Below are 15,627 nucleotides of genomic sequence, written 5' to 3'. Positions count from 1 at the left end.
GGGCCGAAAGGAAGTTTATTCCATGTTGTGAAGGATAGCACTCATATAAGGGGTTCTTAATCTTCTTTCATATTGTGGACCTGTTTGTCAATCTGGTTTGTCAATATGGACCATTCTTGGAATAATCTTTTCAAGCATATAATCTAAAATACATAGGATTATAAAGGAAACCAATTATATTGAAATATAGTTATCAAAATACAGTTTAAAAAGGTTCGTGGCTCCATTTTAAGAACCCCAGCTTTAGATCTTCAAATTTTTGACAATAACAGTCATGCTCCCATTAAATCTTCTCTTCTCAGTAGTCAAAACAAAGAATATAATAAGTAACATAACAAATGTTAAGTGCCTACTATATGCCAGGCATTGTGCTAAGCATTTTACAAATATTATCTCATTTGATCCTCACAATGACTTTAAGAAGTGGGTACCATTTATTTCCTTATTTTATAGTTGAGGAAATTGAGTCAGACAGAGGTTAACCGACTTGCCGAGGGTCACACAGCTAGTGAACAAGACAGTATTTGAAGATTAATGAACAAGATGTTCCAGATCACTAATATAAGAAAAATGTGAGTCACAATAATTTTGGAGTTTCACTTTATACCCAGTAAATTGGCAATGATGATAAAAGACAGAATGACAGGCATGTAAGAGTGAGGCTGGAACAAAGCGCCTCCACCCATCAGAGAGGTAACTAATAAGATGATACACTCTGATACCTTAAAATATCTATTGAATCAGTCAAAGGGCATTGAACTCAATTTAATCAATCTAGTTAAATAACGTGGGAAGGAATAGAATACTTCCAGCCAGTGGATGAGATAAAATGTCATGACACAGGAAGTGTGCTAGATTTCTTGAAAAGACTCAGTCATGCCCTCTAGAGCTTTTATAGGAGGGAAAGCCAGTTCAGTTTCCAGCCCTCAAATGTCAGGCCAGCATTTCCAGTCCAAGAAAGGGAATAGTTTGGGGGAAGAAGGAAGAGAGATGTCTCCTTCTCTACCCCCTACCATGAACTAGAGGAAAATCTTTCAAGCTTCAAAAGGTCCAGGAGTTTTTGACTTTCCATTTTTATCCTAGCAATGGCCCTGGGAAACTGATGACTGGCAGTGGTTTTCGTGGGGAGCAAAGGACAAATTAGTCATAGCAAGGAAATAAAGCGTTAGGACTGTTCAAGTCACCTAGCAGAAAGCCACGTCATATCTATAATAAACTTCATGAGGATCCCACAAAAGAAGGAGAAAAAGTATTCCACCAAAGTACTTTCAGGAACTGTAGGCTTCTTTGTCACATGATGATCTCGTTTTGATATCATTTTCCCCAGGAATCCATATGTACTTGCAGAGTATATGTCCAAGACTTTGGGGGAAATATTTTATACCAAATGTTTTTACTTCACCAACTTAGCAAATGCATATATAACATATAATATATATTATATAACATATAAATATTATAATATAAATATATTTATATATAATATATAAATATTTGTTTATTTACTTAGAGCTAAGTCAGGCTGCTTCATCTATGTCAATGGATAATCACTGGAGTTAAGCACACTGGTGTGGGCTTGTGACTTACAGTTTTAGATAACCATTGTCTTCCACTTCCGGGATCCAAGCTGGCAGAGTGAAAAGGTAGTCACTCTCACCCTCCCCTATCAACCTCTGAAAACCCAGAAAATATCACCCTAGAAAAAAAAAAACCTGGAACAGCTGAACTAGAAGAAAGACAGGGAACAGCAGTGCAGCAACCCAGCAAACCCAGTCTCCCAGTGCCTCGACAAAAATAAGGGAAGCAACACTACAAAGGGCCCCAGGTGGATAAGCACCCTGCAGCATTCACCTGAAAGGAACTGAAGAAAACAACCTAGAGTCTTCCTAAAGTCCCAGCCTTGCTGATTCCAGCCCAACACCTCTAACTGTCAACCAGGAAGAGATCCTGAAGCCCAGGTGGTACAGCAGGCAAACACCAACACCTGGACCTCAGTGAGGGCAGGGGAACCAGTGGAAACCAGCTTAGAAACCCACCAGCTGCTTCTGCATTCTACCACAAAGGAATCTTCCAGTGCATTAGCAAAAATGAGGGAGGAAGCATTGCAAGGGGCCCCTGGCAGATAAATACCCTGACGCAGCCATCTAAAAGGAGCTGAAGAAAGCTAAAGAAAAGGAAAAGCAGGTAACCTAGAATCCCTGAAAGTTCCAGCCTTGCTGATTCTAGCCCAATATGAGGTAAGCTGCCAAAACCCTACAGCCTCCAATTGCCAACATAAGAGGGCCAAGCACACAAAGCCAGTGACCAAGACCTAGGCTCCCAACACAAGTAGCTTGGGTCAGTGCCCTCTGTTCCCTAGCAGGAGAGTTCCATCTCTTTAAAGGCCAGGGAATAAAGAAACCATGAGTAAAAAGAAATGTACCATAGATTCATATTATGAGAAGAGTGGAGATCAAGACAGAAATTCTGAAGAGGACAACATTGTCAAAAAAACCCACATCTGCAATGTCAAAAGGGAATATGAACTGGTCTGAAGCCCAAAAAACCTTCTTAGAAGAGCTCAAGAAGGATTTTAAAAGTCTAATGAGGGAGGTAGAAGAGTCCTTAAAAAATACAATTGGCCAATTGGAAAAAAAGTACACTGAAGAAAAAAAGTCTCTAAAAAACACAATTGGCAAACTGGAAAAAAAGTACACTGAAGAAAACAAATCCCTTAAAAATATAATTGGCCAATTGAAGAAGGAAGTACAAAAACTAGAATTGGACAAATAGAAACTATTGACTCTATGAGAGAGCAAGAATCAATCAAACAGAAACAAAAAAATTAAAAAATGGATGAAAACTTAAAATACCTCATCAGTAAAACAACCAACCTGGAAAATCAATCCAGGAGACAATTTAAAATCATTGGACTACCTGAAAATCATGATAAAAAAAAAGACCCTGGACAGTATCTTTCAGGAAATCATAAAGGAAAACTGCCCAGAAGTCCTAGAACCAGAAGGTAAAATAACCACAGAAAGAATACATTGCTCAACACCTGAAAGAGAATAGCAAAATTCCAAAATTACCAGATGAAAGAGAAGGTGCTGTAAGCAGCCAGAAAGAAACAATTTAAATATCATGGAACCACATTCAGAATTACACAGGACCTTGCAGCTTCTACATTAAAAGACTGCAGGGTGTGGAACATGATATTCTGTAAGGCAAAGGAGCTTAGATTTCAGCCAAGGATCAACTACCCTGCAAAAATGAGCATGATCTTTCAAGGGAGAAGATGGATATTCAGCGAAATAGGGGATTTCCACACCTTCCTCACAAAAAGACCAGAGCTCAAAAAAAAATTTGATCTTCAAGTACAAGACTGAAGAAAGACATAAAAAGGTAAATGGGACAGAAAGATACAAAATGTTGTTAATAAGGGCAGACCGTTTACATTCCTGCAAGGGAAGATGACACTTGCAACTCTTGAGAACTGTATTGTTATTACACCATGTTAAAGGAGTATACATAAAGGGGGTGGATATTAGTTGACTTTGATGTAATGATAAAAAAAAAATCTAATCAAGTGGGTTAAATGGATCCAAGTAAGTGGATTAGTCTGATCTTAGAAAATGTACTGAGAAAGGAGGAGGCAGACAAGGGTAAATTACATTACAGGAAAAGACAGAAAATCCTTTTACAGCAGAGGGAAAGAAGGGAGGGGGGTGAGCATTATTTGAACCTTGCTCTCATCAGATTTGGCTCAAGAAGGGAATAACATAATCAGTTAGGCATGGAAATCTAACTTGCCCTATGGGCAGTAGGAGGGAAAAAAAGGGAGGGGGGATGGAAGGGAGGGAAGAAGCAGTGGGGGCAAAGGGGAAGAGGAGGGAGGGGAATAATAGAAGAGAGGAGACACTGAAGGAGGCGGTGGTCAAAAGTAAAGTACTGGTGGTGGGGAGAAGGGAAAGAGGAGAAAGAAAAGCATAAAAAGGGGGAGAAAGGATGGAGAAAAAGACACAGATAGTAATCATAACCGTGAAAGTTGAATTGCTGTCTTTTTTCTCTTCTGTTGAGTTTTGTTGCCTCTTTCTGATGGTTCCTCCTATTGGTTTTAATTTTTACTTACAACTTCACTAATGTGAAAATACATTTAATAGGAATGTACATGTATAACCTATATCAGATTGTGCACCATTTGGGGAAGGGTGGTGGGGAGGAAGGGGGAGAAAAATTTTAAACTCAAAAGTATGTGGAAGTGATTGTTGATAAATCAAAATAAATTAATAAAATATGCAAAAAAATGTGAGAAATAAAAAAAATGAAAAGAAATTAGACCACCATCCCTCAGCCACTCACAATCCACTAGAACCCTGAGTTTAAAAGTCAGTCATCTATTCTTTGGGGACTTGTCTTGTCAGTGTGAGTGGGAGAGTCACTTTAGAGCATGAGGAGATAACTTCCATGAACAGACACAAAATGTAGTGAGCAGAGCCCAGAAAACAATATACACAATGATATTAACAGAAAGGACAAGCACCCAACCATCAAAACTGAATGTTGCAAAATTAAAAAAAATGAGGCTGGCCCGTAAGAAGCCATATGAAAAGTCACCTTCCACAACACCTTTACAAAGGCTAAAGTCTATTGATATGGAACTTTGCTATAAATAACCTCAGACTTTTTCAATATGTTGAGCAATATTGTTGATTTTTTAATCTCTTTTATTTTTTCCTCTATGCCTCTCTGGAGCAGAAGTAGAGAGGGAGCAAAAGGGATACAGGCAGAAATCTAGGCAATGTAAAAATAAATGATTTTATATATATACATATACATATATATGTCTGTCTGTCTGTCTGTCTGTATGTATGTATATATTTTAAAACACCCTCTTCTCTAGGCTAATGATCTCCAGGTCTCACGGTAGCTCCTTTTCCATCCTATAATTTCAAATCCTAGTTGTCTCTTGGAATCATGAAGTTCAAAGGGAACTCAGAGTTCACCTCATTTGCCTTCTCTCTTATGAAGAATGCCTTCTAAAATGTTTCTAGTAAGTGGTCATGTAGCTATTACTTGAAGGTCTGCAGTATGGGGAACACACTACTTCTGGAGGGTTATATTTGGAAATGAATACAATGTAAAAGCCAAATTTAACAATAAAAAAAAGTTCAAAATATTTAAGATAATTTAAAACAAATGATAATTTAAAATTTAAAAATATTTTATAATGTTTAATGTCATTTCTAATAAAGCATTTTGTTTTTAAAGATTAAAAAAGGGGGAAAAAAACCATAGTGGCCATAGCTGAACATAGTATTTCAGATGTGTTCTGTCCCAGGGGACAAGAGTCCCATCATCTATCACCTTCCTCATTCTGGAGAATATTTTTCTATTTTTATTGGAAAAGCTTTAGATTCACTCTCTTTACCAACCTTGGTCATCCTAGCCTAACATTGTATTCTGAAACATGTAAAATGTGAGATTTGCCCATACCCTAAATCTGAATCCTTGGGGTATTCACTCACAAAATTTCACATCAAAACTCTTGTCCTTATTCTCGGGACTTTGAAAACATTCAAACTTTTTCCCAATCCCTTGGGGATGCCTGTATCAGAAGGCATTAACCCCTGATCCTTGGGAACTAATCAACCCAATGCTGAAAAACCTGATAGCCATACTTACTGCTTATGCCTGGGGGTGAGAGTGCAGTGGAGTAGGAAGAGCATTTGCCCTCTTTCTGTTAGACCCCTGTCTTTCCTGTACATGCTGTGGAAATTATAGACCTCTGCCAGAACCAGAGCAATATTTGCTCCTCAGACACAGGAAAGCCTTGCTTTGCTCATAGCCATAAAAGACTTAAGGTTAGTAGGAAGGACTAAAATCGAAAGGATGGTGAAAGATGTGGAAAAATAGGAAAGATGTAAGTTTATTTATGATGATGATGGTGATGACATCAAATATTACCAGTAGATGTAGCTACAGAGAGCACTGTTATGCAATCAACAGCAGTTGTTAATCATTTCCTGTATGTGAGGTTCTGTGCTAAGCATTAGCAATAAAAAAAAAAAAAGCAAAAATAGCCCCTGTCCTTAAGGAGCCAACATTCTGTAGAGATACCCTAGAGGAGAAGGCTCTAGCAACTTGAGTGAGGGGGAGAGGGGTACCAGGAAAGGCCTCCTGCAGAAGTTGTTTGATCTAAGTCTTAAAGGAAGCCAGAGATTCTAAGAGGAAGAGAAAGGAAGAGTAGCCTTCCAAGTGCAAAGGCATTTTTAAATTTATGCAAGACTTCAAATGATCCATGCTTTTCTCAGTGGTATTCTCTCTGAACAAGTCCTCCATGCGTTGAGTGCTCAGGCAAATTTGGCTGATCTCTGGGATCAATGATACATAATCAATTACCGATGACACATTTGAAGCCTTTCCAACTTGGTAGAACTGCCAGACTTTGTGATCGCTGGGCACAGAATTTGAGAACCCAGGGTCACAGTCACATCACAATGAGGTAAAGGAATACACTTCTGGATTTATTATATAGTCTGATTTCCATTTCCATAAAATAACTCAATGCTTATATAATAATATTGCTGACTGATTAAATGTTGATATAAAATTTTATGGTTTATAAAGTGCTTTATTTATAATCAGACTGTGAAGTAGGCTGTGCAAGATATTTTTGTGCCCATCCTAAAGATAAGAAAACAGACTTAAGTTCCACCATTGCCACATATTAGCTGTATAATCATGGGCACTTTTTTTTAACCTCTTAATACCCTGGGGACCACTCTAAGAATATAAGGTACAGGGGAATTTATGTGTTGCCTCAGTGGAAGGCCTTTCCATAACAGAAATTTTCTGTACTATTAAAATCTGGTTGGAACAAAAAAACAAAAACAAAAACAAACAAAACAAACAAAAAAAGCCAAACTATATAGACAAATAACTCAATGTGATGTGGTGAAGAGGAAATAACATTTAATTGGAAATAATGAGTCCTTGCTATTGATATTGACTCTGCCCTTGTTTGTGTAACATTGGGCAAGTTGCATCCTCTCTCTAGACCTCAGTTTCCTCATCTGCAAAAAGAGATGGCTAGATTAGATGATTGGTCAAGGTCACTTAAAGGCTTAACATTCTATAAGTTTGAGGGCTTTTATATTATGCAAAAACTAGATAAGAAAATGGTGTAGAAACTCTATCAGGAAGAAAACATCAGACATCTTATGATAATTACTTACTTGCATTGATAATAGCTCCTGAAAGATTAAATGTATTGGGAAGCAGAATAACAGAATCACGAACATTAAAAAATGACCTTAATTAAAAGTCTATTCTAAGTTTCCCAAAGTTCAGTTCATGTTCAACCTAGCACTAAACTCTCTGGGGAAAGCCATAATTGTTATCCTAACTAGTGTACCTAGTAGACAACTGTGAAATCTGTTTTTATGTTTAACAGGGGGCAATTTGTTCAGAGAGAATTCACAACTTCAGCCCCTTCTCTCTTTCCTGGATGCCTCACATCAGACTAGGCCTGAAATCCTGTAGGTTACCACTACATTCCTTTATCTGGTAGCTTTGATTCTGAGATAAACTCAACAATATTTATTAAGGGCATTGTTCTAAGTCTTGGAGATTCAAAGGCCAAAAATGGAAAAGGTTGTACCCAGCAGAAGGTTACATTTTACTGATTCCTGCTACTATACAGATTCCACCTGGGGAGGGGAGTAATTTAGGTTATCAGATATAGGATTATCCATTTAAAGCTGGAAGGGTCTTTAGAACTCTGCCATCTAGTCCAAGCTCATTTTATAGATGGGGAAACTTGGGCCTAGAGAGGACAAGTGATTTTCCCAATGTCATCCAGGTAGTAGGGGTCAGAGATGAAATTCAAAACCAAGGTTTTTCTGAATACAAATCCAGAATTCTTTTTACTGATTGGAAGAATTACACCTGGAAGAAAACTTAGAGACCATCTTCTCTAACCTCATCAATTTGCAGAGGAGAAAACTAGGGTCCAGAAAAGCTAAATAATTTTTGTTGATGAACTGCAAGCTATCACCTGTTGGAGCATCTGAAAGAAGGGTTGACCCCATTCTGCTCTTGGAATGTTGCACGGTAAAGTCTAGTTACAGAACCAGAGCATATTAGACTTGGAAGGAATCTTACTCAAATCATAGACACAGGCCCTTAGAAGTTGGTACTTTCCTAAAATTACTCAGTATATAGTAGAGAGGGAAATGCAACTAGATCATGCAAGGTTATTTTCATGATGCCACACTATCTCTTGTTGGCACCTTAGTATGGAGGACATTACCACAGCCTTTTTTGACAGCGATCATGGAAAGGTCCTTGGGACAGCAGGAGCATGCAAAAGTGATGATAACAACATCAAGACTAATAATAAGTACTTATATGGTACTTAAAGGTCCATATCAGTATCTCTCCAACACTGATGGTGCCTTAAGGCAGCATATAAAGTAGAAGAATCCAGACCTTTGGTGTGGTGTTCCCTAAACTTGGGCTTGTACCATGGTTACAGAGCTGAATATGTTGACAGGAGAAAGAAGTGCTTCTATTTATCCTCCCTTGTACCACATATATATAATATATATATATATATATATATATATATATATATATATATATATATATATATATTATATATATATATATATATAATATATATATATATATATATATATATATATATGTATATATGAAGGCTCATGAACTGGGCCACTCAGCAAGCTGCCTGAGATCTTGGTTGCAGAGAACAACAAAGTCCTTTGCAATGATGACTCTGAGTCATGAGGTAGTTGACAGTTATAAACTTTATCAACCTTTCCAAAATACCTCTTATTCTCTTGGGTGGCCCATATGAGAAATCATAGGATCTTGACACTCAGTATTCTCAGGACCCTTGCTGGGGAAATGGGACATGTTGAAGAAAAACACTGGTAACCTCATATTTGCATTTCACGTTTGTACTAAAAAATAATTCTCACCAGAAAACACGGTCTTTAGTCACTCGTTCTTGAAGCAGGATCCATTTCTTTCCCAAGTCAGTTGATAAGTAGACCTTGAAGAGGAGAAAAAAAAGCAGGTTGGGGGAGAGAAAGAAGAATTATAAAAGTTAATCTTAGAACTGACATAATTAAAAGACCATTGAATTATAATTTTTAGCATTTGCTATTTACCTCTAAGATTGAATATATTCAATCCATTAGGAACATCTTCTTTGGGAGAACACTCCCTGGAGTAAGATACATTTTTATCTCAGCTGTGCTACACATTTGCACAACCAAACATCAATTAACCAGAACACACATATAACTGAGTCTTTTATTTCCATTGGAAGTGGAGGGGAGATAGTCTGAAAGCTGCTGTTTACAGAAAGAGACAAAATCTGTTGATATCAGAGATTCATTTAAAAGCCAACATCAGAGGAATAGCTGACAGTGAAGTCCCATATAACCTCCTGGAATCAAAGAATGTCTGAGCTAGAAGAAGCTGTGGAATACAGACTGTCAAAGCTGGAAAAGATATTAGAATATCAAATGTTCAAGATGGTGTTACATAATTATAGAGTCTTAGAGTTGGAAGTAACTTCAGAAGCGTTTATCTAGCCAAGAATTTACTCTGACATACCTACCATTTGCTTGGAGATCTCAAATGAGGGAAAAGCCAAAGACTTTCCAAAACAACCATTTTCATTTTTGTATAGTTCTATTTGTCAAGAAGTTTTTCATACTTTACATCTAATGATGCATCACAATGACTTCAGCCCATTACTTCTGATTCTGACCCCTTAGATAGCTGGGATTACACAAAATAAATATAATCCCTTTCCCACATGATAGAACTTCAAATATTTGATTAGAGAGAGAGCTATCACATCACCTTCCCCTCACTCAAGTCTTTTCTTCTTCAGCATAGATATCACTAGTTGCTTCAACTGATTGTCATAAGGCTCAATCAGTAGGCTTGTCATTATTCTGGATGCTGTTCAACTCATTAGTATGCTTCCTAAAATTTGGTTCATGCAAATAAACCAACGTGACAGATGACAATAAGAACATCACCTCTTTTTAAAAAAGGTGATACTTTTTTAATGAATTTAAAGGATACTACCAAGTCACTTAAGTTGAGCTCCTTTGGTCTTCTGGAATACACTCACATTCCTTTGTGTAATTTCTCATGGATAAGGAATCATCTTGTGATATACAAATTTCTTTCCTTCATATTTGAAGGTCTTTCTCTTAGTACTTATAAACTTGTGAAATTGTTAAATTTGTGATATACAAATTTCTTTCCTTCATATTTGAAGGTCTTTCTCTTAGTACTTATAAACTTGTGAAATTGTTAAATTTGACCATCACATGTCTTTAAGTTTATGTATGGCACAGAGGCAATGATCCATGGGTTCCCTTGATAGCAGATTTGTTGTCTATATTCATAGATTCTGATTAATTTCCGCATATTACTTCCTGCATTGTAGTACTCATATTTAAAAAAAAAGTTTCCATGTTCTTCTTGGTAACTCAAGTTTTTTAAGTTATTTTTTGTATGTTATCTTCAAGGTCAATCACTCAATCTTATGTAGAATTCATATGATTTTTTTTACATTGTTTCTTATTCCTTTTTTGACAAATTTTCTCAATTTCAGTATTTTTATTCCAAATATATTCATCTCTGATTTATTTCTTTAGACAGATTTATTTTTTAGTCTGCTAGTTGATTTTTTTTTTAAAAAATATTTGTGTGAAGAGCTCTAAGTTCTAACCTATATTTATTTTTAATTTTTTCATTTGTGAATTTCATTTCTCTTTTGAGCCACTCTGGGGTTCTTGTTATTCTATCTTTTCTGGGGAGTCCACAGGATTTTGTCTTTCATCACACACTTATTCACTTGCTTGCATGTTGTAACATTTGTTAGGATAATTTTGTATTGTCTTTGAGATTTTACTTATTATCTTTCCAGTTTTAGGATCTTCTCTGTTGATTTATCTGCCTTTTACTAACCTTTTTTTAATTGTCTTTTTCTCTTTATAATTTGGATGTCTCGGTCTTTTTTTGCATTTCTCTATCTCCTACCTCCTCCTCTTCCTTTTCCAGGGAAGAAAGTATTAACAAAAAAAAATCCTTGTAACAAATATGCATAGCCCATCAAAAAAAAATTCTACTTTGGCCAGGCTCAAAAATAGACTCATGTCTCATTCTGCATATTTAATTCATCACCTCTTTGTCAGGAGATGAGTAGTATTTTTCTCGATTGGACCTCTGGGGGCATGGTTAGTCATTGTGTTTATTAGAATTGTTAAATCTTTCAAAGTTATTTGATTTTATAATGTTGTGTGTGTGGGTTTTCTTTTGGGGGGGCATAAATTGTTCTCCTGGTTCTGCTTACTTTATTCTACATTGATTCATCTAAGTTTGACCACAAAATACAGCTACCGGGCCTATACTTCTAAAGGGATCAAAGAAAGGAAAAAAAGGTCCCCTATGAATATAAAAATTCATAGCAGTTTTTTTTTTTGTGGTGGCAAAGAACGGAAAACTCAAAGGATGTTCAAAAAATGAGAAATGGCTGAACAAAGTATGCTATATGAATGTAATGGACAACCATTGTGACATGAGAAATGAACAAGTGGATGGTTTCCCTTCTAATTTTACTTGCATTGATTTTGTTTGTGTAATATTCTTTTAATTTTATATAATAAAAATTGCACTTTTTTATCTTTTGTGATCCTCCCTGTCCCTTTATTCATAACTACAAAAGACATATCTGTCCTTGCCCTGCTAATTTATGATGTTTATGATAACCTTTTATATCTAAGTCATGTACACATAGGAAGATTATTTTAGTATATGGTGTGAGATATTAGTCCAAACATAATTTTGCTAGACTGCTTTCTAGTTTTCCTAGTAGGTTTTTGTTTTTGTTTTTTTTAGAATATTACATTCTTAAACAAGGATTGAGGTCTTTGGATTTATCAAACATGTTGCTACCATGTTGATTTGCTTTTGTACCCTGTGTAGCAAACCTATTCATAATCAAATTCTCTGTTTTCTAACTATTGCCAAATAGTTCTGATGATTATTGCTTCATTTTATAATGTGAGATCTGGGATTGCTAAGGTTTTTTTTTCATTCATTTTTCTTGAGACTATTGAGCTTTAGTTTTCTTTAGCTGAATTTTGTTATTTATTTATTTTTTTTTTTTGGGTGAGGTAATTGGGATTAAGTGACTTGCCCAGAGTCACACAGGTAATGAGTGTTAGGTTTCTGAGACCAGATTTGAACTCAAGTCCTCCTGACTCCAAGGCCAGTGCTCAATCCATTGTGCCACCTAGCTGCCCCAATTTTGTTATTTTTTCCTAGTTTTACAAAGGTTTTATTTTTGGTAGTCTGATTGATACAATACTGAATAAACTAATTCTGGGCAGCATTATACTTTGTATTATATTGGCATGACCTAATCATGAGCAATTAATGTTTTCTCCAATTACTTGTCTGTCTTTATTTCTGTAAAGACTATTCTGTACTTGTATTTTAAAAGTTTATGTGTCTTGGTAGATAGACTCCTGAATATTTTATACAATCAGTATTTTGTACATTTTGTATTTATATAACATAATTGCATTCTGTGGTTATCTTGAATTTAATTTCTTTTTCTAATTCTTCCTGCTGAGTTCTATTGGTGATATACAGAAATACTAATAATTCTTGTCAACATCTCATTTTATGGAAGAATAAACTGAAGTCCAAAGGGACAAAAAGACAATAATAATAATTCCAGCTCACATTCATATAGCATTTAAGGTTTGCAAAGTGTTTTATATTAGTTATCTCATTTGACTCTTACAACAATCCTCTGAGGTAAGTGCTATTATTACTTTCATTTTACCAGTGAGAAAAATGAGGCTCAGAAGGATTTAGTGACTTGCTGAGTTAATGAGTATTTGCTATAAGATTCAAACCCAGTTCTTCCTACTTCCCAGCCCAGTGTTCTATTCATGACATCATGCTTAAAGTTACACAAGGTACTACGTAGAAAAGCTAAGATTCCATATTTTCTGATTCTAAATCAGGTGCTCCTTTGAGCAATGGGATATGAGAAGTCTGACAGGGAAGGGGAATGAATGTTATTCTTTTTAGATAAGAAGGGATGCAAAACACTAAATTTATTGATGCAACTCTCTCTCTGGATATTAGGTCAGAGCAACCAGCAGGCAGTGGTAGCTATAAGGAGTCCAGGAATGTACTTGCCTTCCTGAGATCAATTGTTCCACAGGGACATCCTGTGGGCAGCCTTTTATATAGGCTTGGAATGGAATAGAAAAGCTTGATTCAGACACATCTTCAACTCTTCCCCCATTTCCCTTCCCCCTTCCCAGAACCAAGTTTGCTAATAGTATGATGCAGAAAGGAAAATCAGTGAAGTTTGAATGAACAGACCAGATATTGCTTGCTTCATCACTGTCTATGAAATTCGGAGTAATTAGTTTTCTTCCTTTGAGCCTCAGTTTTCTCATCTGTAAAATGAGAAAGGTGGACACTTTGATTTCTAAAGTCTTTTCCAGCTTTAAAGCTCTAATAGTGAGAATAAGTTATTATCAAGATAATCTTATTCCTCCTCTTCATTCCCATGACCACCGGGAAATCTAGGCTTTTATCTCCTCACATGTGGAATATTCTTAATAGTCAAGCCCCTCCTATGTTTAATATGCTGTTGGAGTTGATGAGGATAATGTGATACAGGTATGCTATGTAGTAGATGTTGAGGGAGAATTCTATTGTCCACTGATACCAGGAGATGGCTATTTCCCCCACATGTTGGCAGGGAACTGTCCAGCCTAAAACCACTCAGGGGAAGCTAAAGGGAAGAGCTACCTCACATGTAGCCATTAAAAACAGACAAACAAACAAACAAAAAACAAAAACCCTGAGCAAGCATGTAACTACTTTTCCTCCTGATATTTGGGAATCTGCATAATTATTCATCAAGTTTCCTTGTCTGTTTTTCACACTCTTTTGATGCTCTGGTATGAACTCATGCTTCTAAAATGGGCCCTATCTCCTAGCTCTATCTTTTCAGCTTCATACTCTATATTTCTGGTAATTAGTCCCTGGTTTGCACTACTAAACCAATAATTCTAGCCCTACCCTCCTCCCGGAGGCCTTCTGTTGTTTCTCCTTTTCCCTGGCTTGAGAGGTTTCAGCTGATCAGTCCAGCCCTAAAAATTCTTGCTTTCAGGAATAAAAGAATTCTCTAGGACCCAAGCATCCTAGCTCCAGAAAAAAAAAACATTCAGTATTTTTTTCAGTTTGGAGAAGAGAGTAAAACAGGACACCAGCCTCAGACCCTTCTCTCATGCTGTTTAAAACATATCCAACTTAACTGTTTCTGAGTAGGAGTAATATCTCCTGAGAATCATAAACCAAGGTGCATTGCACACACGGCTGAGTCTAAGTTGCTACACTCCTGCACCTTTGCCCAGGGTACTTTGGTTATGATAGTAAGCTGGGCTGAGACTTACTAAAAGGTGTCAAAACTACCACTTCTGGGAAATCTGGGCCAGACTGAAGTTAGGAATAAACCATATGGAGATATTCTTATTGTATGACCATGGCAATGGTCAAAGATGGAGGAATAACTGCCATGGCACATGAGTTCCCCGCACTTGCTATTACATTCATTGGCTGCACTTCTCCCATACACCCAGTTATCTCCAAGGTCATAGAGACTGAAAGAAGAGACAATTGCTTGATCACATGATCAGAACAACTATTCCTACTTACATGACAGGGGAGTTGTTTGCAGTAGGATTGGTGTATATTTGGCTGCAAGAAGAGTAGGATGATTTTGCATCCCTGGTGAATCCTTCGAATCCACAGCTATCCAGGAGTCCTTTTATTGCCTCTTTGTTGGTAGGCATTTGACACGTCCACACACTAGCCAAGGAAGCCAAAATTCCTCTGGCTGACATTCTTCAAATTTATGTTCCATTTTTCAGAAAGGAAGAGAACCTTGAGTCCTTTTAGAGCTCTCTATGGTCGCCTAAAGAGGCAGTGATGAAATGAATTCCTTCTATGAGTGAGCATGGGGCTGGTATCTGAGTTCCCTTTTTCCATTCTTGAGATCCATTCCTGAACAAATTATCATTTCATCATGGTAGAGAGGTATTGATTCCAACCAGAATGTGTAGCATTGTTTGGGATTCTGCTCAGTGCCTGAAGCTCTCTGGGCTGGACCTCTTTCATGACAATGGCCAATATCATTTTTTTAATGGCCAAAATCTTGGCAAGCAGACAGCACTGTGTTTTCTGCCTCACTTGATTCTGACGTTCAAATCATCACTGAAGGAAGCTATCTCTATTATTTCATCTTCCACAGAATCTTTGATGATTTTAATTAGAACTCAATATTTTCTCCACTATATGATAAGAGGAGTCTTTCTCCTTAATACAAAAGATTGAATGAATGCAGTATTGGCATCTATGTTACTACTTCCCAGCCCCAACTAGACTGTGGTTAGGCAAGGGGTGGGGAACCTGTGGCCTCAAGGCCCTTCATAGAGCAAATCTCTTTAATAAAATAATTTGTTCTGTAAAATCTGGACTTAGTCAAAAGGCTGCACTGAAGGA

At 36.8% G+C, this 15,627-nt stretch overlaps 1 protein-coding gene across 5 annotated transcripts in view; it reads right to left on the bottom strand.

The window, feature by feature from the left end:
* Positions 1-15,627, bottom strand: part of SORCS2 (sortilin related VPS10 domain containing receptor 2) — a 1,236,053-nt gene that overhangs the window by 216,746 nt on the left and 1,003,680 nt on the right. For all 5 annotated transcript variants that reach the window (XM_020992124.2, XM_020992120.2, XM_020992121.2 and 2 more), the window contains exon 5: positions 8,985-9,058. In XM_020992124.2, the coding sequence (XP_020847783.1) occupies positions 8,985-9,058 (74 nt within the window). The remainder of the gene's footprint in view (positions 1-8,984; positions 9,059-15,627) is intronic.

This window comes from Phascolarctos cinereus, unplaced genomic scaffold, assembly GCF_003287225.1.
Source record: "Phascolarctos cinereus isolate Bilbo 61053 unplaced genomic scaffold, phaCin_HiC Scaffold_9;HRSCAF=440, whole genome shotgun sequence".
Taxonomy (NCBI): domain Eukaryota; kingdom Metazoa; phylum Chordata; class Mammalia; order Diprotodontia; family Phascolarctidae; genus Phascolarctos; species Phascolarctos cinereus.
The sequence above is the reverse complement of the archived record's forward strand: the minus strand, read 5'-3'. Positions and strand labels throughout refer to the sequence as shown.